The sequence below is a fragment of the Aulonocara sp. 'chitande type north' Nkhata Bay genome, linkage group LG3 (genome assembly GCF_057382095.1).
Source record: "Aulonocara sp. 'chitande type north' Nkhata Bay isolate Kocher_YH1m ecotype deep benthic linkage group LG3, A_spYH_male_GT1.1, whole genome shotgun sequence".
Lineage (NCBI taxonomy): Eukaryota > Metazoa > Chordata > Actinopteri > Cichliformes > Cichlidae > Aulonocara > Aulonocara sp. 'chitande type north' Nkhata Bay.
Window position 1 is genome coordinate 50,679,603 of NC_141346.1, and position 25,672 is coordinate 50,705,274.

General features: G+C 41.9%; 1 protein-coding gene across 4 annotated transcripts; it reads right to left on the reverse strand.

The window, feature by feature from the left end:
* Positions 1-5,423: 5,423 nt before the first annotated feature.
* On the reverse strand, positions 5,424-25,613 carry gigyf1a (GRB10 interacting GYF protein 1a). 4 transcript variants are annotated; one of them, XM_086284876.1, is made up of 25 exons: positions 25,167-25,613; positions 19,240-19,863; positions 19,071-19,134; positions 16,149-16,278; positions 15,268-15,363; positions 14,967-15,084; positions 14,394-14,502; positions 13,866-14,065; positions 13,122-13,351; positions 12,906-13,026; positions 12,585-12,770; positions 11,858-12,015; positions 11,181-11,346; positions 10,877-11,043; positions 10,428-10,531; positions 10,210-10,304; positions 10,026-10,099; positions 9,785-9,922; positions 9,355-9,564; positions 9,011-9,231; positions 8,720-8,877; positions 8,412-8,575; positions 6,829-6,873; positions 6,436-6,580; positions 5,424-5,585 (listed from the first exon to the last, which is right to left on the reverse strand). In XM_086284876.1, exons 3-25 carry the CDS (start codon positions 19,103-19,105, stop codon positions 5,518-5,520), a joined length of 3,138 nt encoding a protein of 1,045 aa, XP_086141002.1. In that variant the 5' UTR covers positions 19,106-19,134; positions 19,240-19,863; positions 25,167-25,613; the 3' UTR covers positions 5,424-5,517. The 4 variants fall into 4 exon arrangements, with proteins under 4 accessions (XP_086141002.1, XP_086140999.1, XP_086140989.1 ...); XM_086284873.1 differs by having other exon boundaries at positions 10,210-10,310; positions 25,167-25,611; XM_086284863.1 differs by having other exon boundaries at positions 10,820-11,043; positions 25,167-25,611.
* Between the last annotated feature and the right edge of the window lie 59 nt (positions 25,614-25,672).

A 25,672-nucleotide genomic window follows, 5' to 3' on the forward strand; every position in this document is an offset into this window, starting at 1 on the left:
TCAGCCCTTTGTCAAGCCTGCACCTTCAGCAGTAATCTAAATAGGAAATCTCAACGAATCCACACTTTATTTGGATCAAAACGGAAAAAAAAAGGGCAACAAAAATCCAACCACCAGTAAAATTAGATCAACCAAAAAGCCCTCATTGCTCTATTCTTTAGTTAACTAGTATCTTTAAAGTAGATCACATTTACACTTTTATACAGGACAAGTCTGTCAGCGAACAGACGTCTTGTTAAAACGCTCTTTAGAGTACAGTTAACGAGGTGGTTTCCAACTTAAACTGAGAACGTTTTCATTAAGCCATTTCAGACTGAACTATACAATTTAAGGCATGTTGAACAAAGAAATAAAGCAAAAGCCATTATGGAGAAAACTCAAAAACACTAACTTTTACATTATTTACAAAGCTCAGCGTTTATGCTGCTGGGCGTTGATGCTTGTGTGTCTTTGTGTCGTTTGATATTGTGTATCTCTGGTGTGTGTGTGTGCATGTGTGTGTAGACATTGTTCCAGAGGAGAGCCAATGTAACTTTAGCTGAGTGTGTGCATGTAGTGTGTCTGCCTGCTCCTTTGGACTTGAGAATTTATGTGACATATGATAGTTTTGTGTTTTGTTTTCAAAAGTCCTTTTTTTCCTTGTACAATTCTTTCAGTTCATCCAGTTCCACAGCAGCAGCCTTTTGCGATGGCTGAGATGTAATCCGGCCACGTCCACCAAAACTCATCCCAGCACACTGTCTCTGACATCTGGGCAGGAGAGCGGCTCATCGGTCCCAATGGCTAGAAGACCTTTAAGACCACCATCCGAGAGTTTTCCGGCTGAGGTGGATGATGAACTTCTGGGCAACGCAAGCCTTTGTATCCTCTTCTTAGATGGAGTGTGGGATTAAATCCTTAACCGAACACTTCCAGCAAAAAGGGGATGAAGAGTTGATAAACCTGCAACTTCATCTGTCCAACGTATAATGCCATTGGCCTGCCCACACTGAGGTCAAAAAAAGTTTCTTAGGGTCTAAGTTCAAAAGGACAGGTTTAGGGTTCACTGGTTCATGGGTTGGCTGTAGATAAGATCCTCCTTGCAGAGGGCAGCAAATAAAGCACAGCCAGACTCCTGTGAAAACACATAGAAAGAGTGCAAGACATAATCAGCAAAACTTGGACACAGGCATTAACAGAGGACAGGACTGTATATAAATGATGGAAGTGGCAACTGTTAAAAGTTCTGTTGTGAAGCTTTGAGCTGAATATTTCCACTGTGGTGTTTTTGTGATGAACAAGGGTCAGTGCTTATTGAGACACCAGGGCATAGACTCACAGGCTACCCCACTTTTTCATGCTAACCGGCACCAAAATTTGTTAAATGAACATAAAGTTTCAGCAAGACTTGAAATGCCCACAAGACCACAAAGTCTTTCACCAGGAAGAACTTTAAATAAGGTCACACTAAAGCTTAGTTTTCTTGTAGCCTTCCAAACGCCCTCTGCTGGACGTTAGCGAGAGAATGCGAGTTACGGCAACGCTACACTGGCTTCACTTTTTATTCTGGCCGCTACATCTAGTTTTATTACAGCCTTACAATGATCATCTACCACAATTTTAACTTGCCATAGTTAATTATCAATTAATTTAACAAATCCATGAAGGTGCGGAAAGCAACCTGTAACTTTACGAAAGCTTCATTGACCAATAATTTTTGTCATAGTTTGTCAGCAACCTTTTTCCTGCTGATGGAAACAAGTCAACTAAATGAAAATGTATGGATACTTCCATCAGCAAATAACAAGATGAAGATATTCTGGAGAGACTAGATCCAATCTGAATCAATTCATTAAATTAAGTAATCTCCTCGTGCAGTGAGGTTAGACGCACAAATTTGATCTTCCCCGGAAACAGTAAGTTCTTTTGTTTTGTTTTTGAGGTGGTGGGAAACGACACAACTCCCATCCTTGTTTCTCATGAAAAAGCAACAATTTTGAGGCTTGAGAGGAAGAGAAGACACATGTACACAGTTCACACGTCAAGGAAAATAAGAGGTTTTGCAAAACGTGTGGAGCGCCGCTCACCAGTAAAAACACGACAAATTCTAGATTTTGGTCAAATCGATTTTAGATTTACTATATTTAGTCAACTAATAGAATTTAGGCAACTAAATTATGACTAAAATTAAAAGTTTTAGTCAACAGACTAAATTTACTGTGAAAATTAACACTGTAGAAAAGCATTAAACAAAAACAAAAAGGATAAAAACAATTAAAATCCTGGAAGAACATCTTACCAATGCCAAGCACTTGTCCTCCGGTAGTCACTCTGCAGCTCTTGAGGCTGTCATCAGTGTCCATCTCTTTACTGTGCGTGTTGATCAAACACTCTTGGTGGGCTCTTTGTAGCCACTGCAACATCCATTTTGATAAGTAGCTATCAGTCAGTCTTGGAGCCACTGCAGCATGGCCACCACCTCAGTCCATGTGGTTTTACGTTCCTTCCCCGATTACTTCAGGGCTACTGGCAAACTAAACTCTCAGCGAGTCCCATCTCAAACTAGATTTAAAAAAACAAAAAAAGATTGGTTTTCTTGAAGAACATTCACTCCATATAATCAATGAATTTTCCTTCATCCATTTTGCATTTTTTTCTTTCTACTCTGAAAGGTAATACAAAAATATGGTTATGTACAGGAGGTGGGAGAAGACGAGCTTCTCGAGTCTCTTATTTCAGTTTGGGAATTTCTTTTTCAGTGACTTTGTCAAAGTCGTAGCAATCCTCCTGTTGTAATTGTGCTCCCATCCCCAAAATTGTACCTCACAGCTTGAATGAACAAAAGTGCATAGGTGAGTCGGTGAGGGCAGGGTGCGAGTGCTTTCAAGGGCCGAGGTGAAGACGAGAGCACCGAGCGGATGCGCTCATACCGTCCTCTCAAGTTCCCCCTCCAGGGTTTGCAGCCCTGCACTCGGTTCTCCACAAAACACAGCCCCATCCTTGATTTTTCTACCTCCGCTCCGCGGCTGATCAAGTCTCAGGACCCACGACACAGATCTAGTTAGAGGATCCTGTCCATGTTGTTGTGATGCCTGCCACTCTTCCTCAAAAACAACGAACCAAAATAAACAAAAACGCCACCACACCACTCAATGTCCTTATGGCAGAAGCGCACTTGCAAACCCCACCCGTCTCATGTGGGAACAAAAAAAGATAAAACAAAAGAATAAAACTGCACCCACAGATATCCATGTGGCTTGTAAACAACCAAAGCTCCAGTATGGAATAGAAAGAGTCCTTTCTTTAGTCACCATTTGTACGACCAGGATTGTAGAGGCAGTGTGTTCAACTGTATCCATCTCGAGTTTGTCTCTCTCCTCCACTGTGTAAATGAAAACAAAGAAAGAAAAAAAAAAAGACCCCGCTCAACTCTTTGAAGCTTTTTTCGGTTTTGTTTCCATTTTTGAAATCTTCTGAGGAACAAAAACAAAATCTTGTATCAGCACGGGTTTCTTGTCATTTTTTTTTTTGGAATACATTCAATATTTTCTTAAGAAAAGAAAAATAATACACACTTCACATGGCAAAAAATGAAAAAAAAAAAAAAAGGAAAAGAAAATTAAAAACACACAACAAAAATAGCAGCCCCAAGTGCTCATCTTAGTCCAAATACTTTTTAAACTTTGTATATAATGTATATATTTATATATATTTTTCATTTAAAAAAGAAAACTCGTCATTATCAAATTGCAACAACGAATATGTAACACAATATGCTAACATTTCATGCACCGCTCTGTGCACTTGCACATTAAGATGCTGTATTTTTTTTAATTGTTTTTTTGTGGTTTTCTGTATTTCAGAGTCAGAAACTCGACACCTTTCATTCACAAGTTCGAGAGCTGACAAAAGGCAACGTGATCACACCCCCAGGAAAAACACGCTGGACTAAGCCTTCCGATGGATCACCCCTAGACTCAACTAGAAATATTTACCATACCAACGTACATACTTTACATACACTGTGCTGAGCACTGACACGCACCACACTCGCTCTCAAAAAAGAGTTAATGTCTCGATGGCCATGCACCCTATCCAAGTTCTTAGGCACAAATGTGCATTCATACACATACAAGAAAACAACAACAACAAGAAAAATGAGTACCTGTAGTTTTAACTCATTTCTATGAACAGTAAATGAACATGTACTCTAAACACGCACACTGAAAATCTCACTCGCATGCGCACACAGTAATGTCCCTCATGATTCGCCACGTCTGCTTAGTCCCTTTCAGGTCTAGAGACGGCTCCCCATGGGGAGAAGCTCAGGGAAATAAACTAGTGGTGGTCGTCATGTGATGAGAGCAAAGCTAACATTTACAAATATATGCATTTCTGGTTTTCTATCAGGGGATGAAGAGCTGGTGAGAGAAAGGATGTGTTGTGCAATTGCCCTCTCTCTCTCTCTCATAAACACACACACACACACACGAGCATTCAGTCACACCCATAAAACACACACGTCCTTGTCTGGAAAGGACCACATACATACACACACACACACACACACACACACACACACACACACTCACTCTAAACATGAATACAAAATGACTATCCAAACAGAAAAGACAAAAATGGCCTCTTATGTTTCATACATCTTGGTAAGCAACAAAAGACAAAAAACTTGTGCAGACTGTATATTACTGACACAACTCAGCCGCCACACATCAGCCACTCCCAGTCGCTCATACACATTCACAAAAATATTCACTTCTAACTAACCCCATTTGTTTTCTTTTTTTTGTCGTTTTTCTTATTTCGTTTTTTTAGGCAAGTGCAAATCTTCAAGTTTTTTTTATAATCCATTTTTCAATAGCTTTACTTTTTTATATAAACGTAAAAAACAGAACCAAAAAAAAAAAAAAAAAAATGCTAAACAAGAGAAATATCAACAGTGTTTGTCTTTTGAGAAAGGATTTGCTCTCTGATAAGGTTTCAACTAAAGGTCCCCCTGAATTTGAAAACCTAACGTCCCGCCCGCTCGGCCCTGCTCGCTGTTTTCACCGCCGCCTTCCAGTTCTGCTGCACACGCCGATAATGTGCACGTACACACACCGTATGCGCACTGATTCTGAACACGCACGCATACACACACACGAACAAAAAGAAAAACTATTCAAATCCCATCTCAATAAAGTGCATTAGTTCAGTATAAGGTGCTTAATCTTTTGAGTGCCAGAGGATACCCATCATCCTTTTAACCTCACCGCGCCTCACCCCCCCTCTCCCCTGCTCTAGTGATCAACTGGTGCAGCAGGGAGCCCTTTTTATTTTTTCTATCCAGAGGGAAAGAACGAGTGGGAGGCGCAGAACTGGGCGCCTCCACTCCACACCTCCCCCTCACCACCATGCTTGCCCCCCTTTGTACCCCACAACCCCCAGTTCGGTTCCCCCAGCAGTGCACATTCGTCATCAGGTTTGTCTGATTAAAAGACAGAAGGCCTCAGGTAGCTATTGCTGCTGCGCTGCGTCACATCAGTAATCCTCCACCATCTCCATCTCATTCAGGCTCATACACTCGCCCGTGTTGTGGAATGAGTACCCTGCAGGTAGGAGAGGGCACAGGGAAGAGAGGGGAGAGAGTACACCAAGATTAGAGAAGGATGGCACAAGGGGTTAAAGGCTGGCTTAAACACTGACAGGAGGGAATAAAGAAAACGATATCATAAGAAGAGGTCTTGGCTTCTTTTTGGTTTCTTTGCAGATTCGGATTTTGTCTGAAAAGGTTTTCGGAAAGCGAATAAACAGCTGCAGTGTTAGCATTATAAGGAAGGGCCCACTGCAAATTACACTGTGTCAGAGAAGAGTGAATAAGCTGTGTTTATACTGTTTTACATATCAACAAGTTGGACTCTGAACGCTCCCTGAGACGGAGCATTGGTAGCTAGCTGATTTATTATTGCATCTCTACTCTCGGTAGGTCATTTAAGCAGATCAGTGTTATACAGTGGAAACAACCTGGTTTCACTTCACACATAATCCTACTGCACAAATGACTACATTTTCCACTTTGCGTTTCCATGCTAAGCATTTCCTCTAGTGAGTAACTCATGTACTTGATCTGGGCTCTGAACTAAAAGCTGAAGGTGGGTGTGAATAAAAACGAAGGCTCGAAAAGGATCGAAAACTAACTCAAACTAAGCTGTGTAAAAAAAAAAAAAAAAAAAAAAAAAACTGGCAATATGAACATATACTGGGAACTATAACAAACACCAACAGTACTAAATACACTCTAGAAACCTAGTGAAACAAAAAAAAAAAAAAAAAAAAAAACTGGACAGAAGAAAACTAAACAAAATTAAAACCAAAGAAAAACACTTTTTGGTAAAGCTGTCCATGTACGTGGTGAAGAAGTTCAAAGGAAAAACCTTAAAAGCTCTTGAGGTCGCGTACCTAAAATGCTGGGGTCAGAGTGCAGCATCATGGGCTGTTTCTTCTTCATCTTTCCTCCCTGGTTATCATAGAGACCAGCCTTGCCCATGTGGTTGGCCTGAAACATGGACTGCAGAGTGTTGGGATTCATACCTCGCATTGAATCCTAAAAAACACAAAGCAAAAATGATCACGATCGTAACAGTGCCAGGTTGGACGTGACCCTTTGATGTTTCCGTTTTCTTTTCGAGTTTCAATCCAGGAGACTCCTCATAAAGAAATTAAAGTTTTCACTGTCTATAAAAAGTCTTTAATGCTGTAGTGAAGTTATAGTTGTAGTAAAAGGAGAGCACTCATTGATGCTGTGTTAATAACAATCCTGCGTGTATGGCTTAGAGGCATGTCTGCATTTACCTGCAGAGGGAAGTTCATGTTCAATCCAGCCACTTCCTTTGATAACTAGGACACAAAGAGAAGAGGAGGAATTAAAGCCACTCTCAGCCTGTTAATAATACTTTTAAACACATATGTGCAAAGCCTGACCTTCATCCAAAATATTCACTTCCTACAATTTCAATCCAGCTAATCACAGAAGGTTTGTGTGTGAAACCACGTCCATAATGTCTTAAAGAGGACGCGTCATGCTTTTATATATTACGTCGACTATCAAAATCGTCGACGACTAATTTAATAGTCGACGCGTCGTTTGAAGCTTTGTAAGATCCCAAAAGACGCAGGAATAAGTAGCAGGATTTAAGAGTGTAATAACGGACTGAAACAGAAGATGGCAGCACTGCATGTACAAGGATGCCAGCTGCCGTTAAACCCCGAAGAAGAAGAAGCGGCCCAGCTTAGTTTCCAACAATGGCGGCAGCTAGTTAGTTTTAATATTACTCTTATTATTCTTTCTGGGTCACAAAATAAACGTTTAACATATTTTCAGGCGAGAATGTAGCTGTGTAAACTTCAAATATCTGCTCAGTTTATCAAGACACCACATATTTTCAAAAGCACTCCGATGTTGTCGGAGACGTCTTTTACCCACCAGCTCGATAGCTAGCCGGGGGCTAGGCTCACTAGAGCCGTGAGAATACCGGACCCCCCGGCAAATCGTTTTCAAACCCACCGCTGTCTTTCACTACTCAGGTTAAACATGATATACAAGTCACTTAGATAACTTAAAAATGTTATTGTTTGGCTTTTTTCAGTATTTTATTTGTTCCTGAGTAAATCTGTTTGGCTGAGATTAAAGTTATAGTTTTTACACAGCTGAATAAATGTCAGGCAGACAGCTGATTATCAGAAGTGTGAGATGCTGGAGAATTTACTCCGGTGTCCTGTTATATTTTAGATAGCAAGGAGTTTATTAAACTTCACCGAAACAATCTGCAAATTTCATTTAAATTCAATAAACTATCATCTTGTCTTTCTTTTTAATTAGCACACACACACACACGCACACACACACACACACACAAGTATGTACAAGTGATCCCTGAGCTTTGACTTCAGACTGCTCTAAACATTCAGTTTCAGGCAGTTTTTCTGTTCTTGGTTGTGAATGATGGCAGTGAGGTTTAAGTGTCTCAAGCTGGCACTGAAAAACAACTCAGTGTTGGTCAAATAAAAAAAAAAATGTCACAGCGGCTCCAACCATATATTTTATACAGCCTATGAATCCCCTAGGTTTCCAAGTTAACTCACAGAAATTGAACACTACATCAAACACTTGTACAGACTAGAATGTACCATCGATTCCCACCTGAGAAAACCATCAGTTTCCGACTGAAAATGCAAACTACTGAACACAGTCTGTGTCTATTCACAATAAAAATGAACAATTAGCCACTCGTCATACTATAAATTAAAGGCTTTAATGGGCAGGCTTTCTGTGTTCTATAAAGAGAACATTTCAGCAATGTTTTTCTTTTCTTTAAATTACACTGATGTCGTTTACCGAGCAGGTGACATTTTGGACTGATGCTCTTTCAACCTACCTGTTGCTGCTGTCTCTGTTGGTTGGCTTTCTGTTTGGCACGTCGCTCCAGAAACTGTTTGGCGAACTCTTTGGCTTCCACTGTGTCCCCTAGGTAGGACCGGATGAAATCCAGCACTGCATAGGGAGACTCCACCTCCTTCAGGTATGCCACAATTGTGGCAACTTGATAAACACACAACGTGAATGATTAGTGACACAGAAGTGTTGCTGTAATTTACACAGACATCAGCTATTGATGTCTGTAAGCTGAGGGTAAACTCTAAACACCCTTTAGATTGCTAAATGTGATAAAGTTGAACCGCCTACCATCCACAGAGGAGGAGGAGTTGTTGGCAGAGGTGTTGAGAGCGTGCAGCATCTGTTCACACCAGGTGGTGAAGCCGTCCTGAGGCTTCATGCCCTGCAGCAGCTTCAGCAGCTTCTCCTCCTCCTCGGTGCGCTTACGACGGATCATGTACTGATCACTGTGGAGGACACCCAGGCAAATTATATCATTACTATCATCAACTAAAAGAAATCCACTTTTTCCTGCAAGCAGTGCTTTATAACTGGGCAATCCAACAATCCACATCAGCTGAGTTGCCCAGACATGCTCACCTGAGTGATGGGCTGCTGCGGCTGTTCTTAAGGCCCATGTTGTTGTTGCTGTTCCCACGCAGGCCGGTCTGGTTCTTCACAGCCTCGTCCCACATGCCCATGCTGCCCGAAGACCCTCCACTACTGCTCTTACTCTCCAGACTACCCGGCCCTCCCCACATACCGACGCCATCCACCCACTGCCCTCCCATGGAGGAGCTCCCCATCGACAAACCAGAGTGCTGCAAACGGATAAAAATCAGGCTCCATAAATGACCAACAATATGTACGTTTTTATTTTAAACATGCAAATTCCTGCTACATGCTAACATTATCATTGCTGTAGACCTGAATGGTGAACTCACGCGGTCTCTCTGCTGCTGGGCTCTCTGCTGCTGCTTCAGGAGTCTCTCAGTCTCCTGCTGTATTTCCAGCAAAGCCAGAGCCTGGGGCTTTCCTGCCTTAGAAAGCCCAGAAGAGGAAGCCCCACTCCAACTAGAGCTGCCTGCCCCCGGTCCTTGCTGCTGGGGGGTCTGCTGCAGCAATTTCATGATCAGTTCCTGCTGCTGACGACACTGCGGGAACATATGACAGATCAGGCTATAGCTGTGGTTCTCGTTTCTTAGAGGAAAACAGCATTTAGTGCCGCTCAGCAAAGCAAATAAAATATCAAACATTATGAAAACTAAATCAAAACGCAGCACGGAATATTTTTGCTTTAATGAACAAAGCCAGTAACATATTTAACAACCCCAAGGCAACACATGGGATAAAATGAATGCAAAATTTCTCCACCTGCTTGCGTCTGAAGATCTCCTCCTCCTCCCTCCTTTTCTGCTCCTCCTGTTGCCTTCTCTTCTCCTCCCTTCGCTTACGCTGCTCCTCTTCCTCACGCTTCGCCCTGAGTTCAGCGTCTCGCCTCTCCTGCTGGAGCTAAAGGAAATGCGTCATCAGTAATTCTGAATGAATATTTGGATCTGACGCTGGTATGACTCAATGGACTCACAGTCTGATATTACTATTCAACAGCCCTCACCTTCTGAAGCTGTTCGAGAGTTGGACCCTGAGTAGAAGGATTCATTGTTATGTCCCAAAGACTGGCTTCACCACCTACATGAAAATGAAAAAGGATCATATTAGCGGCAGCAGCTACAGTTTGTGTGTTTTAACTGTGCCTGCCTGTGTGTGCACAAACCAAACAGCAGCAGTCCACACTGTACCTGACGGCTGTGAAGCTGAGGTATGCATGTCCCACATGGACCCTGTATCTGGCACTGACATCGATCTGTTCATCGAAGGCATCATACTCTGCTCACTGCACCTGGGACATAAAGCAACACCCGACGTGTACGTTTACTTTGAAACTAAACATGTCCTCCAAAGTTCAAACTAGGACCGGAATGAACTCCAACAAATTTAGGGCGAAGCCTCCACCCACCTGTTCATGAGCTGGAATAGCTGCTGCTGCTGTTGGAGCTGTTGATAAAGAGCTGCTGCTGCAAGCTCCTGTTGCTTTTTCAGGCGCTCCTGGTCCAGGTTTCCCTGATGAAGGGGAAAGATATAATGTCAACACAAAGGAAAAGTCAGACTCAAAATTACAATAGCAAATTACTGCATCTAGAACAGACTTGCTTCTGGTAATATTTCAGCTACATTTACATACATTTATCCAAGTCAGCATGCAATAGAAAATTCATTAAATCAACTGTGTGACATTAAGAGGTGAGAATTTAAAATTACAATTCCTGCCACCATAACCTGTCTAGAAATGTGCCCTCTCATTTGCATCCTCCCCTCCCCATCCTCTCGGGTGGCTGAGCTCTGACTCACAGTCCCGGCGGGCCCCCGGTTGGGCTGCGGGCGCTGCGTTGGTGGTAGCTGTCTCACCAGCAGGGGCGGCGGGGAGGGACCCGGGGCAAAGGGCACGCGGCCCCACATCTTGATGACATCCCCCAGGGGTTGGAAACCTTCATCACAGCCCCGCTTCACCAGCAGGGTCATGGTGAAGTAGCCAGCCTGAAACCACTCACACATCTCCACCGTGGTGAATGGACCTGGTTGGTGGGCAGGACAGAGGAGAGTTTGCAATGCAGAAACTGACCTTAGGTGTCGGACTAGCTTCATCTCACCTCAAGAAATTAACAGTTTTTATTCATGTTTTTAGAAAGTATCATCAGGAGAATAGGAGTACCCTGGATCTCTCCCTGGGGGTCCTTATAGAACCACTTCATGGCAGCCTCGTGAGTTAGCGGCAGAGCAGCTGCCGTGTTCCTGCTCTCCTGCTGCTGCAGAGCCTGGGTGAAGCACTCCTCCTCCAAAGAAGTATCCTGCAGTGATGCCACCATCTTCTCTGCCTCCTACACAAATATAAACAAACATTTATTATCTAGTCGACAAGAGTTGGTGTAGCAGGCTCACCCGTAGGATGAAAAGGTGGCGATGCTAATAGTACAGCTAAGACTCACAACTTTGAATGCACTGATACCAGCTAAAACAAAGCTCAGCAGGTTTTAGACCTAGTCAGACAAGGTTATGTTAGTGATGCTTGTTTAAAGTAACATATGTGAAAATATAAACAATATATAGAAGAGCACAGAACAGACATGCAGACGTCCTTTTCAGTTTCCGGCACATCAATCAGCATCAAATGAACTGCTCTATATTTGCAGCCTCCCCCCTAACCATCGCGTTTTTATTCAAAGCAGTGAGTTTTATCAAAAGACAAAAAAAGAAAAGTGCAGTTCTGGTTTTGAATATTCAGCAGCAAAATAATCACCAGTTTCATCCCTCACCTGAAGGCTGTGAAATGTAGTTTGATTAGACATGATTACATAATTTGTTCTGAAATGTTCCTCTTGCTGCTCCTACCTGCTGCAGGTGTTTCATGCCTTCGTCGTCCTCAGCGTCTCCTCCAGATGGCGGGAGTAGAGGAGCAGCAGATGAAGGGGGTGGAGGAGGCAGGCTGGAGGAGGTGGCTGCGCCGCTGGGACTCAGCTGGGCCTTGGAGCCCCCTAATGGAGCTGCATCTGACATACGCACATGAAAAGAAAAAGAAGAAACGAGTAAAACAATGGGCCCTATTTTTAGTGTTTCTATTTATAGTTTAGCGTTTGGTGTTGTTTGATGTGAGCGGTAGAGCCGCCTACTGGCTCTGTGTCACATCCAGCAGCCACAGCCGGTTCAGTAAACAAAGTATCAAATGACTGAGGCAAACATATTCTATTTCAAACCAAAATATCAACATGGCTGAATTTCCTTGCTCAAACACGCCGACCTGAGACTGAAAGGGCTGAGGTCATGAAACCAAAGGTTCAGGATCTCTCACTTTAGAAGCCTTTTTTTAAATTTAAATCATTGCACAATAAAAAGTTGCCTAAATAACTTTATTTTCTGGATTTATACAAAATCAAACAGTCTAATAATTACTGAAATGCAGAAGCATGTATATTTGATATAGACAGTTAACATGTTCTTTTTTTCTTATAAGAGTTTAACACATTAATGAAATTGCCTAAAACAAATTTTTAAAAAAAGATAATATTGCCGTTTTGTCCTGTTGGCACACTAACACAGAGGTATGTGGAACATGACCTACCTTCACCAGACGTGCTGCTGGCCTTCACAGACTGGCTCTTGCTCAGCTGGGCATTATCCACCACTTGATTAGCACTGCTGGGTTGGGACTCCAGCGATGGAGGGGGACAGTGAGCTGTTGGAGAAGACGAAGGAGATGCTGGCTTTGTCTCACCATCTCCAACAATAAAGATGGCTTCTTTAATCTCTGTGAGGCCAGGAGTGGAAGAAAGGAAGGGGAAAAAAAGTAATGAATCCTCCATTGACTATGATCAGTGAAGGTAAAAGATAGAAGACAACATGTAAATGTAAGATCAAATAAAGACATCCGGTCTCGCCTCACCCTTGTCTTTGTCTCCTTCAGCGCTGTTCCTCTCCATATCAGCAAGGCTGTCTCCCTCCTCTTCCTCTTCCTCAATCCCCTTAAACTCAAACTCCTCCAGGATTGTCTCCTTGCCACTCTTCTGATACAAGATACAGACCAAAAAAAGTGAAGCAATCCCAACAAATAAATATTAAAACAATATCATAACAGTAACAGAAACATCATTCTGAGTACCTTCATAGGCATGAACGCTCCAGACGAGTCAAAAGTGCCCATCTCCCCATCCTCCTCATCTGTACACCACTCAGGCAGGCCGTCCCTATCGTCCTCTAGACCATCGCTGCCTGCGCGCCGACGCCCGCCACCGTGCCCGTCAGAGTCCCGGAAGTCGAAATCAAACTTCCTCCTCCGACCTTCTCCTGGACCACTGTGGTCCCGCCAGCCCGCTGAGCGAGGACCACCATCTGGTAAACAAATGGAAAGTTATTAGCTTCAAAACTGACCTGAGCTACACTCAGAAATTTATTTTTCTGTTTTAACTCAATCTGGAGTTTCATTTTCAAGATATCTGGTTTGGAAAGATCATGATTCATTGAAGCCGACTGCTGAGTCTGCAGAAACTCATGAAGCTTTAGTTTAACCTAAACCCAGCTGCTTGGTTTTCCCATCACTGACCACTAGATGCCAGTACAATGTCCTTTAAGCTAAAGTTGACACACACATTGTTAACATAGGCTTAAAAACACAGTAATATAACAGTGGAATGATGAGTAATACAAATCTCAGTGATGCTCCATCTTAGTGATTTTAATGAGGCTATACCAAAGTGTAGCTTCCACACTAATGAGTTAGGACAAAAGGTTTATGTCAAAGGAACATTAAAAATTTGATCCAAGTCTTAGCTTGTGTTGACAGCAGAAAGAGGAATAAACAAAGCAGAGTTTATGACAATAAAAAAAACGTTTGTGTTTATCATACCATCCCTACGGGATCCAGCAAGTCTCCAGTTACTGCCCGGCTCCCCTTCGTCTTCCTCCTGCTCCTCCCGTAGGGTGCGCCAGTTATCACTGTCAGCCCTTGTGTACTCTTTCCTCACCGGACCCACGGGACCTCCAGTTTCTTCAAAGCCAGGACGTCCCACCTCCCGCCGCAGCGGCTTCTCAAATCGACGCTCACCCCTGAGAAAAGGAGGGAAATGAAGGGAAAATTAGACCAGTTAGCAGAAGAAAACATGGGCCAGTTTTTAACCCAAGAGCAGTGTGTGCAACCAACACCTCACACTGGAGACAATACATTTGCACAGCTTATCCAGATCTTGGAAGGAAAACTGAAAGAAATACAAAAAATACCTGAAAGGATTACAGACTAGGCTGCACTGCTTGACAGCTGCTCTGAGTAATGATAAAACAGGCTTCTGTTGTGCAACAGAGCACTTGGAGTCATTATTTGCATGACCTTACCAACAATTTAAGGACAGTGCAGGTGCCGTGCGCAGTTTATCCTTACCGGTCGTCCCAGCTCTGGCTGCGGTGAATCTCTCGGACGCTGCGACCGAAACCCACCTCGGCATCTTCAATACTTCTTTGGTAGAATCCACCTTCACCACGGCCTCGGCCTGTTTATACACATTAGAACAAGGCATGTGTGGTTAAGTAGCTTCATCCTGCAGGCAGGTGCACACATCAACACACCATCGAACATCATTCTTCTTTTGTGGTTTCCTTTGCTGGGCTGAACTGTGCATGTGTTTACATTGGCATGTGTTGACAAGGTAAGCGCATAAGCCCCGTGCTTTTAGGCTGCGGCTGGACAAAAGGAGGACTATTTTAAACAGGCCAAGAGGAAGTGTGTTGCACCAAGATGGTGGAAGAAAGAAGGAAATAAACACTTTAGTAGTTGCCTTAAATAAACTGTTTTACTTTAGCTGGGCAGCAGCCATTGTAGTTTGAGCCGAGGGCTTTAAGCAGCCCTTCTGTTGTTGTTGTTGGACTCTGCAGCACAACTGATTGTGAACAGGCTCAATCGGGGCTATACTTTATTGCCTGTGTCCCTCATCCAACTTTTTTTCCCTGCCGTTACCTCGACCACCCCGTGTGGCTCCTCGTCCACGGACCACTCCAGCTGGGGCCGCACCACCCACTCCTTTTCCCATGAGCCTCAGCACTGCCACACTGTTCACAGACATGGAGAAGTTCCTCTGCAGAGTGAGTTGAACGAGCCAAAAAAAAAAAAAAAAAAAAAGGAGAGAGGAATGTGAGGAATGTGAGCTCACAGGCACATCTGTCAACTGAATCTGTATGAGGGTGAGATACCACAAGATAGGGCTCAAACAGTTTAACATTTGCAGATATGCATTTGTGAGAGTGTGGCTGGTGCAGACCTGCTCCTCCTCAGTGAGAGGCACCAGTGCCAGTGGCTGCATGGGCTCTTCTTGCAGAATAGCAGCAAACTCCTTATCCTGCATGTCCTCTGGGACCTAAAAGCAACAACAAGAGGACAAAACCACCTCTTAAAAACTTGAACTCTGACTTCAAACATGTTCATATGTTTAAGGATACAGACTTATACACCACTTTAGAGAAGTCCTATTGTTCTACACTATTTATGCTGCTTTGTATGAGTCGCAATTCAGAGTAAGCCTTATTTTCAGCCCGTCGGGTTATTCTGTCTGAAAGAAGCAGTTTTCCTGTAAGGCCATCCTCTCTTCTCTTCTTCTCTAAGACAATTACTTCTGATTGACTGCCCCTCACAAACAGGGGTGAACTGCAGTTCGGTGTTCTGTGCTTATAGACAGATATTAAAGGCAGGGTTTTTGTCAATGTACTCCAAGCCCGGCATCTCATAAACCGGGCCTCGGACCGGTTTGGTTCCGGGCCGCGAGAGTTGAGGCTCAGGTGTGATTTTCAGGGTTTTTAATCGGTTTTCAGCGTTATTTTGTTATTGTTTTTATCATTAACTCGGTTTTCCTGGGTCTTTTCACGTGTGTTATGAATAACTCTTCTTTGTTTCAGTAGCGGTACTAGTTTTATTTTGTTGTATTTTTCCGCGACACCTTAAAGGCCGGTCCGTGAAAATATTGTCGGGCATAAACCGGTCCGTGGCGCAAAAAAGGTTGGGGACCGCTGCTTTAGCTGATATCCATCTCCTTGTGTCAACAGGTGACTGTAAGCTTACATCATTTTTGCCCCATGTGAATGGGATTCAGTGTTTCACATTGGTATAGACTGTAATAAATAGAGAATGAGTAAACTATTAACCAACCTTGTTGTCTTTGACATAAAGTGCTAACATCTCCTCTCGGCCGTAGCGGTACTCGGCCAGCTTGTACTTTGGCATGGCGGGGGAAGGAGGGGGAGACGTCACACTCCCCCCACTGGACAGTGCACGGAGCCTGTGAGTAAAAGACATAGGATAAAGTACTTTACTTTCAACAACAGGAATTAAAGCGACTGTCCAGTACAACAAATAGGTGTTTTGCAACTGCATGCTAAAGCTTTCAAAGCTGTGTATTTGCTCTACTTTTCCCCCCAAGCTAATAACAATCTCTGACATGTAATGTAAAAAACAAGCTTTATAAATAACTTGGTGCAAATTCCCCAGTTGGCTCTGAACGCACGCACACACGAAAATCAGAGCAATTGTGTAACCTTGACACAATTCCTTTTAATCTCAATTGAAGAAAAATAACTAATAGCATCTTGCAGCAGGAAATTTTTTTAGTAAATGTTCTGTAACAAATTCCTCCCACACAGCTCCCCCTGAACACACTTGGCTCAATGCTGACGATATATTAGCTTTCCAATCTCAAGATTTCATTTTAAAAAGCTATTACTAGCTGGCCAACTTCCAAGGCCTGCTGTTTAACAATGGCTCCTTTCACATGCCTCTACAGAGTGTGTCAGTGACTCTCAGCTCCACATCAAAACCATATGCAGCTCAGAGATGGAGAGGCGGGTGTGGGGGGTAGAAAGGTAAAGGGAAGCTTCATGAAAGCCCAGTTGGTAGCATGTAGCAAATCAAAGAGGATAAAAATAAGTGGAGCAGCAACTAATATGCATAATAAGAGAAGCGCTCAGGAAGCAAGCCAGTGGGTGGGTTACTAAGAAATATTTGTGCATCATATGTACCCACCTGCATTTACCTGCAGCAAAACATGAGCTTTCCTCCCTAACAAGGATTCAAATATCCTCTACACACTTAAATCTCTACATGAATAATCCTTTGAGAGTCTTACAAAGATTGGAGTAAGAGAAACTACACCAACCTAAAAGCATGGCCGAATATTTTACTTTGAATTTGACCACAATGACTAACATAGTTGCAGGCTGCGCTGCCAACTAAAGCTCGAATGGTCTAAATAATTTCGTAAGGTTAACTGGCCTTTAAAGACGTGTAAACATGCTGGTCAGGCAGCTGTATGTGGCGAGCACATGAACCGGCCGCTCTGTAACTATATTAAAAAGGGTACGAGGATGAAAGTGAGCTACGAGAGCCACTGAGAGCAAAGCAGCTGCAGATGTGTAAAGGCAGAAATATTCTGTGAGACTGGCACTGCACCAAGAATGCACACAGCAGTCACGGGCCGTTAGAGATGGAGAGCTACCAAACTGCAGACTACGCCCCCCCATTAATCGCTGCACAAACATTCACTGAGCTACAGAAACAGCAGAAGGAAAGAGAGATGGACAGGAGAGAGCAGTGACAAAACCGACACTTTGTTACCACTGAAATGACTAACCACGGCGGGGCGCCTGCAAGCAAGACTCATTTTTAAAAGCACTTTCATATCAAGTTTAAACGTCTTCAGCAACGTCTTTTTTTTTTCCATGTGTTAACAGACTGTAACGGAATTTAAAACTGAGACCTTCCTCTGTACTATTTGTTGCCTTTAAGAACCTGTGTAATGATTTCTATGTGAAGACTGACCGAGAATTTATTGTAAGAATCCGAGAATATTATGCTTGATTCTTAGTGTCTACCATTAGTGTCGCTCTCTTCTACTCCCAGCGCCAACAGTGAGCAACACTAGCCAAGAGTAGTACCGAGTCCACAAAAGCTCAAACACACATTCCAGAGAAGGACAACAGAACTGACTTCAGACAACATTTCACTTATGAAAAGTGAGTAGCGAAGCTAGGCTTAGCCAGGTAGCTGATGTGCTTTGGGCATACCATGTAATTTCACCTAATGGTAACCATTAGCTTACCTGCTAACATGGTGACTAAAGCCACAACAAAGTCTGTTTTATCCAACTGAAGTTTGATCAAACAGAAAATAAGGCCTTCAGGGGAGAACTAAAGTTTACACGTGCATGATTCATTCACACTTGTAAACGAACTGCATGCTCTCTCCTGTTACAACATATTGTCTTATGTGGTAACTTGGCCGCCTATATTCAAACTGCAGAAAGATCCAACCAAGGTATGACATTACAAATGTTTATATTTCAATTTAAGTGTTCATTTCTTGGTCACATTGCCAATCCAAACACAAAGGATAGGTCAACACCCTGAAGCCAACTGAAGAATGAAGGCTGCTTATGCCATCTGCACAGCTAAGGTTACTTAACAGCATCTCTAACAGCCGTTTTCATACCGGTTTACTCTTACGATGATTTTCTCAGGTAATGCTGGTGCCACCTTCACACAACTCATTTTGTCCAACAAAAACTCATAAACCAAAAGACATCAGCTCTACTTTAATGAGAGACCATTAAAAAAAAATCTAAGTATTTCAGGTCATTGCTTCCATTTTGGGCCTTTGTTTTCATGGTTTTTGGTACGGACACTCTGAACCGTTTTGGTTGAGCTGAATTTGATCGAACAGCAGCTTATGACCTAACCAACTTCACTAACCCCTGATCTTTTCCTAGTGTCATTTTCAGGGGAACGAGTCCAATTGACACAGGACGTTAAGACTTAAGCAAATTGCCATTGCGATTTAACGGCCACATTCAAGAAGGTCATTTGGAGGTTGCTTAAATCTGTACATTTCATTATGTCCAAAGTTTCCTTAAAAATAAAAAAACAGAATGGCACTCAGCATAACTCATCCGCTTTTAATTTTCCCCCACAAATAAAAACAAACACAAAATAAGCACTTGGTTCCTCTGGGAAATATTTCTTTATAAAAAAAATTGAAAATATATAAATAATAAAATATAAAATAAAATACAAATATTACCATTCTGGGCCGAAGTTAAGAGTCTCAGCAGTCATATTCCTCACGTCCACACAGAACTGAGTATCTAAGGAGGAAAAAAGTATCCAGATTTCTTTGTGTTTTTTCTTTTTTGTGACGAATAAAATGCAACTTTGAAAAGGAGGGTTAACAAAAGAAAACGGTTCCTTACCCTGTCCAGATAATCGGAGCAGGCTGGACTGGGCTGGACCAGGCTCGAGCTGGCTGGCTTTAGTTAGGCTTAGGTGACTAGAAGGCTGAGTGGTGCTTAAGCTGTGGTCACAGAGCTCCCCAAACACACAAAGAGAATAGCTGCCAGTTTCAGGTGCTTGAGGAATACCAGGTTATCAGGTCCTAACTAAGGAAGGGCTTTCAATGATAAGTTTGGAGAATGGAAGCTCCTGCTACTCACAGCCAAAAAAGGTTGTTAACATAAAAAAGAAACGAAAAGAACCTTAGAAATTAACAATGGAACAAAATAAAACACTCTTGCTAATAATGTCTTCTTTTTTTTTGTTTGCGATTTCCTTTTTGTTTTTTTACAGCAGTTATATCTCACATTAACGTTAAAAATATGAACTGATTGATCAAAAGACGTAACGCAGGAACAAAATAACAGCCGAAAAAACAATGAAATAGGCTGCTGGAACAGCTGCCAAGAGCAGACGCGACTCGCACTCCTCTTCTCCTTTCTCTCACTCCCTCTGTGCCGTTTTCTCTCGCTCCAACTGAAATGTGGACTGACGGAGACCTTCTAGGTAACTCCTTTATTTCCTGACCTCCTCCCTTTGCACCACTGGAAAAAAAAAAAAGAAAACAAAATAGTGTTAAACAGAGACAGAATGAGAGAAATATAAAATTTCAAAGAAAAATGGGAAGAAGTAAACACTTCATAAATTAGCTGCTGCTCTTGAGATGCTTTTTCACCGCTTGGCAGTCCACCTCTGTTGTAAGTGAGTGAAGGAACCATAATTTGATTTTCTCCGCAAAGACTCGACATACCATTTACGCAGCGTGCCTGGGACTCACCAACAGATACCCAATTTGATCAATGTGTTGCAGCACTCTGAGTTGAGGGGAAAGTGCTGTGGTATTCCTTCACTGAATAAATGAAAACTATTTCTAGTATAGCACTCAGTCATACTCCAACATTTCTGCTGCTCACAGGAGATTTTCCATCCTGAAATACACCGAGTCTATTTCAGTCATGTTGTGAACCAGATGCTTCCTAAACCATGCAGCTGGCTGGGGATGATTCCTCAAAATGTCATGGCAACTAAAGCAATATCCAGGCAACTAAACTTCAGCAGCAAATGCTCACATACACATACATACATATATTGCCCCTTTAACATGAACACCACTTAGGTTCGCACACTGATGACTAAACACAAGCCATATTTTCCAGCTTCTTCCCATCTTGGTGACTACTTTCCTTCAATATTCCCTCACCACAGACGCTGAACAAAAAAGGTTAAGTTCACAAGTTTTCACAACATTTTATTAAATGGCCATCATTGCATATAACCGACACTTGCAAGGTTACCTACGCACTTTACAGAGATTGGCTACATGGTGCTAGCAAACTAGAGAAAATAGACATTGCTGTTTCAATCGGTTTCGTTTTAAATTAGCTTTGTCATCTTGCATTTGCACGGATGCTACTTTCTCTGCCCTCTAATGCGCTGTTTTGCTACACGCTTAGTTATGTTGGTAGTAAATACTGCACATGAGGAAAGCATGAAGAGAAGAAAACTTTACTCAGGCTTATTACAGTTTGATTTATTTAAACTGAAACAAAAGATTCCCAACAACTGACAATCTATGTGAAAATAAATAGATAAATAAATTTTAAAAAAGAAGATAAAATGATGTTGGCTACGATGGTTTGAAGCCAATTTTTCCTCTCCCTTTTTTGTTTTTCCTTTTTTTAGATGAACCCTGTTGCAACAGAGCCAAGAAGCTCTTCTGTTGATAATGTTAGCCAATGACACACACTGGTTCAGAGAAGCTGTAGGTTTTATTATTCTTACAGTTGGGGCTGTGCCATCCTTCACGATAATATTGGTATAAAATATTTTCACATCTTATAAAACCGCCACAGTGCAATATCATTGCTATAGTAAGGCATGCATTTACAATCCCTAGTGTGCACTACAACAAGACAAGGCCCAGACATGTCTGAGAGCAAGAGTCACATGTCATTCTCCAACGACTATTTAACTAAAGACTGAGCTACTTAAACAACCTCCAACAAAGCACTATGCTAAAAAAAAATATGCAAGAAAACTGCTCCTGCCAAAGGTGGAAACAAACTTTTCATGACTTGAAGAAAAAGAACAAAAAACACCGCCAACTACAACCAGGCTACAAATGACTCAACCTAGCATGGTTAGCTGCACTTGTTATGAAAAAGAAGAACAAAGTGGATGGAAATTAGGCAATTACTGATGCAGTTACATGAAAAAAGAGACTTAAGCACCTGTTTAAAAAGCTCAGCCTTAGATAGAAAATACCAGGGAAAAAATACTGCTTTTTTTTTAATGTGACAATATTGTGCAGCTTCTTTAACTTTATTTACTGCTAAACTAAAGTGTTACGCACTTATTCACACTATTGCTTAAAACTTCCAGGGAAAACACTACCTGGGCTAACTGTGTCACTAACATTTAACTATAAACGCTGCCGCATGTTGTTTCATTAGACTCACAATTCAAATTAGTACACGTGCCATCAGTGACAGCTCACCAGAAAATAAGGATGGAAAATGCACTTCATTTAGTTACACTTATAAATGCTGCTGCCTAGGAGTGGGCGATATAAACGATATACGACAGAAACGATATAAATTTGGCCAACGATAGAGATTTTGACTATATCGCGATAGCGCATGTTGATGATGTCATCAAGCTGCGCCTGTTTTGGTTGAAAGCATCGCACCGGCTAAAACCATTATCATCTGCAAATTATGGCGGGCGACAGTCATAGCAAAGAGATGAAGCACTTTTGAAATATGGGGAAAGCCAAAAACTGCGCTTCCTCCACTTCCGTAACATTGATTCATTAATGTTGAATTCTCTCGCAGCTGTTCTAGTCCCATGTTGTTGCAGTATATTAATAACTAACCTTGTATTGTGGATGAATAATCTCAGTTGTTCTCCTGACTGAAGTTTGGCCCGTGTATAGCATCCTGCTATGCGATTGTATTTGTCCCTGACCACCAGAATCTCTCACGTTAACTTTTATCGAGTGGAAAAAAAGTTGGCGTTCATCCTCCAGCTTCACTGTGCTAATGTTATGCTAACATAGCTGTGTCGCTAGCAATCACGTAGCATAACGTTACATACCAGGTAGTCCAACTTCAGTAACCCTGCAAACGCCACTGCTGTTTATTTTTCTGTCTTCATTTATGTTGGAAGTGGTAGCAGAGCTGTACGCTTTAATTAGTTTCAAAGATCTCTGTCAGAACATGGTATGAAATGTTTAGGTGTAAACTAGCGAGCTAAATTCCTGTTAACTTGTAACTCCGTTAAATTTAATAAATTCTGTTTTCATGGATGCTAAACTTAATTGTTACACCCGATAAAGCAGCAATGCTGATGATTTAATTAAAGATGAAAGAATTTAGACCGTTTTTAACTCTTAGTGTTCGTTTGACTTTGGGACCTAAAGAAGACGGAGTTTTGGACCCAGATTACTCCGCGAAGCTCCTCACTACGGCACCAGAATGCTCTGACAATCCATCAAGCAGTGCGGCTTACCAAAGTTGAACTAAAACATTTTTTAACAGATTTCTGCTCGCCCAAATCGGTTCGAGGTCAGTAAGCACAACCAGAATTCATACATAAGGCACACTCTCGATTTTTGAGAAAATTAAAGGATTTTAAGTGTGCCTTATAGTGTGGAAAATACGTTATACAGAAGAAAAGAATATATCGCGATATATATCGTTACCACACATGCTTCAAATTATATCGCAATATGAATTTTAGGCCATATCGCCCAGCCCTACTGCTGCCTGCATTTTTCAACATTCAGTATTGTTTCTGTAAAATATAATTACTGCAAATTTTCTTTGGATATAATTTTGAGACTCAACTGGACACCCCCACTAACAATGTAGTTGCTGCCCTTTTAATCAGAGCATCTCAAATACAGACAGAAACTTTTTTTTAAACTTTTCACCTAAACCTCTCTCCAGGAAATCCTAGCAGCTAGGATGCTGGCCTTTGTTATTTTAAAGCAAATGTCCAAAACCAATTAATTAATCTGCTCACCTGTTTAAAGACCGCTAACCCACTCAACCTACAAATGAATGCAATTTCCTAGCAACTGCACAGTACATCCTCCTATTGTATTACTAAAGTTCAGTTTTTAAAAAAAAGCCCCACTGCTCACATATCCCTGTTTTCTTGGTTTAAAAAAAAGAAAAGGAAAAAAAAGTAGGAAAATCGAGGTCTTAATTGAACTTTTGTACCTATAAGAAATCTGCTACATTGCCAGTAGATATGATTGCCTTATTTACATTAGTTATTACATTCATTATCATTTTAGAAGGCAATACAAATTGATGGAACTACTCAGTGCATAATCACTGCAACTGGTAAAGATTTTAAAGACAGAAAACAGAAAAATGTAAAAAGGAGAATTTAATAATTACCGAGTAAGCAGATTTAAGAGCAGTCCACATTAAACTATTAACACTGCAATACAGACATGTTTAAGACAAATGGAAGATACTGAGCAGGTCCAGTTTACATTCCAATATACAGCAAATATAAAATCTTAATTTAAATTTCTCTTCTGAATTATTGGGGGAAAAGACCATTTTATGCATTTGTAAACCAAAAGCATATAAACTTCTACATGAATTTAAAAGATTTGTTTGTCAGACATGTTCAGGCTCCTGATCAGAACGCAAAGTACTTTTTTTTTTTTTTTTACATGAGTACTGTACTTTAAACAGGTGTACTTAGCAGGTGTACCAATTGTCAATTTAAAAGCAGCACAACACCACTTAGGTCACATGTAAAAAAAAGCTTTGTTTTCCTTCCCTCCCTCAGCACACCCTGAGGAAATGTGAAACTTAAAGAAAAGTGCATATTTCCAACACCTGTAATACCAGGCTCCAGTTATAATGGCCAGATCAGTTATGGCTTAAGGGAAATCCAGAAAGAAAATAATTTCACAGAGAAAACCTCACCGAATAAAATGACACTTTATTGCTCTTTAAGCTCCTAGCAGATATGGCAAATTTTTCTTTACTTTTATGCGCCGTCCAACAGACTTTTTTTTTTAACTTCGTTTAATACCCTGTATCAACTTTGCTTAAAAAATTATAATAAATAAATAATTAAATAAATAATGCAAGGTCGGAATATGGGATTTCTTGTGCGTATGAATATTAGCAAAACTCATGCACTCCAAAACGTGGCGGGATAAAGATTTCACTCTGAGTAAAAGGGAGCGGTACCAGTGGCTCAAAGTGATACAAGTGCAAGCAAACTTGCAACTCTGACTAAATTAACTATACCGATGGTGCTAAATGTGGCTAACATTTAAACAGAACAGTCGGAGTTGACGTTAGCTACCGACAGTTGTGGCGAGCTACGCTAGCGCGTACCCTGCTCGCCTCTCAAGCCAATTAGAGCGAACTGATTTGTGGGCAAAGTGCAATAAAGCCCTAGTTACAACCTCACTGGCCTCGATATCATATTTCTATTGCATATGAGCAGTTGCTAGCTAGCTTGCTTCGTAACTTAGCACAAGGTATGCACTGATCGTAAAGGCCTTGGCTTGTAGGTTCAAATGACACCAGATATGTCGGCAAAGGGGGCGGAGTATTGGGATCTGAGTCCCCGGCCTGCTCCGCTAATGTGCGGACGACCACCAGCGCCACTCCGCTGTCGGTACTAATGCGTTGTAAACAAAACAAACAACAGCAGAAACAGAATTTTAGCTCTTAAACAACTCAGTGAAAATGTTTTTTTTTTCATGACAGATAACACCGACCCGTTCGAGCTGCAGAAGCTATTAGCATGTTAGCTCCCGTTAGCCAGCTAGCTAAAAGACAGGCAGCAAAGAGGAACCATGGCTTACCTTCACTGTTTATAGCTACCAGACTGCTTGTCTGCACGGCGTGTCTACAGCCAATTTATCGAATGCATTGGTCTCTTTAAACACTGTAAACGTATTCATTCGACAGAATAGTACTTTCAGAAAGTCGTGCTCTGTATTTTATTTATTATTTTTTTTCCCCTCTCCACCAACGGTCGCTTCTGCGTATCAGTATGTGTCTGCTGGCTCCCAGTCGCTGCTCTTCTTGTTGTTTGTGTTTCGGAAACATGGCCGTCAGTGTGACACCACGTGACTGGACATTGACAAGCGCCTAACCAATGCTGTAGCAGGGCAAACACACCCCTATTTACCAGCCTGGACACTGGAGTGTACTGCACGCCGCGATGCTTTTACAGGCAGAACGTCCGGAAGGGTTATTTAGCCAGTAAGCTGGCGAGCGAAAGCATTTGTTAGCACGCAATTGTATTAAATGCACAACACAGCCAGAGCAATGCAAACTCGCGAGGCAACAGTCACAGAATAGCAAT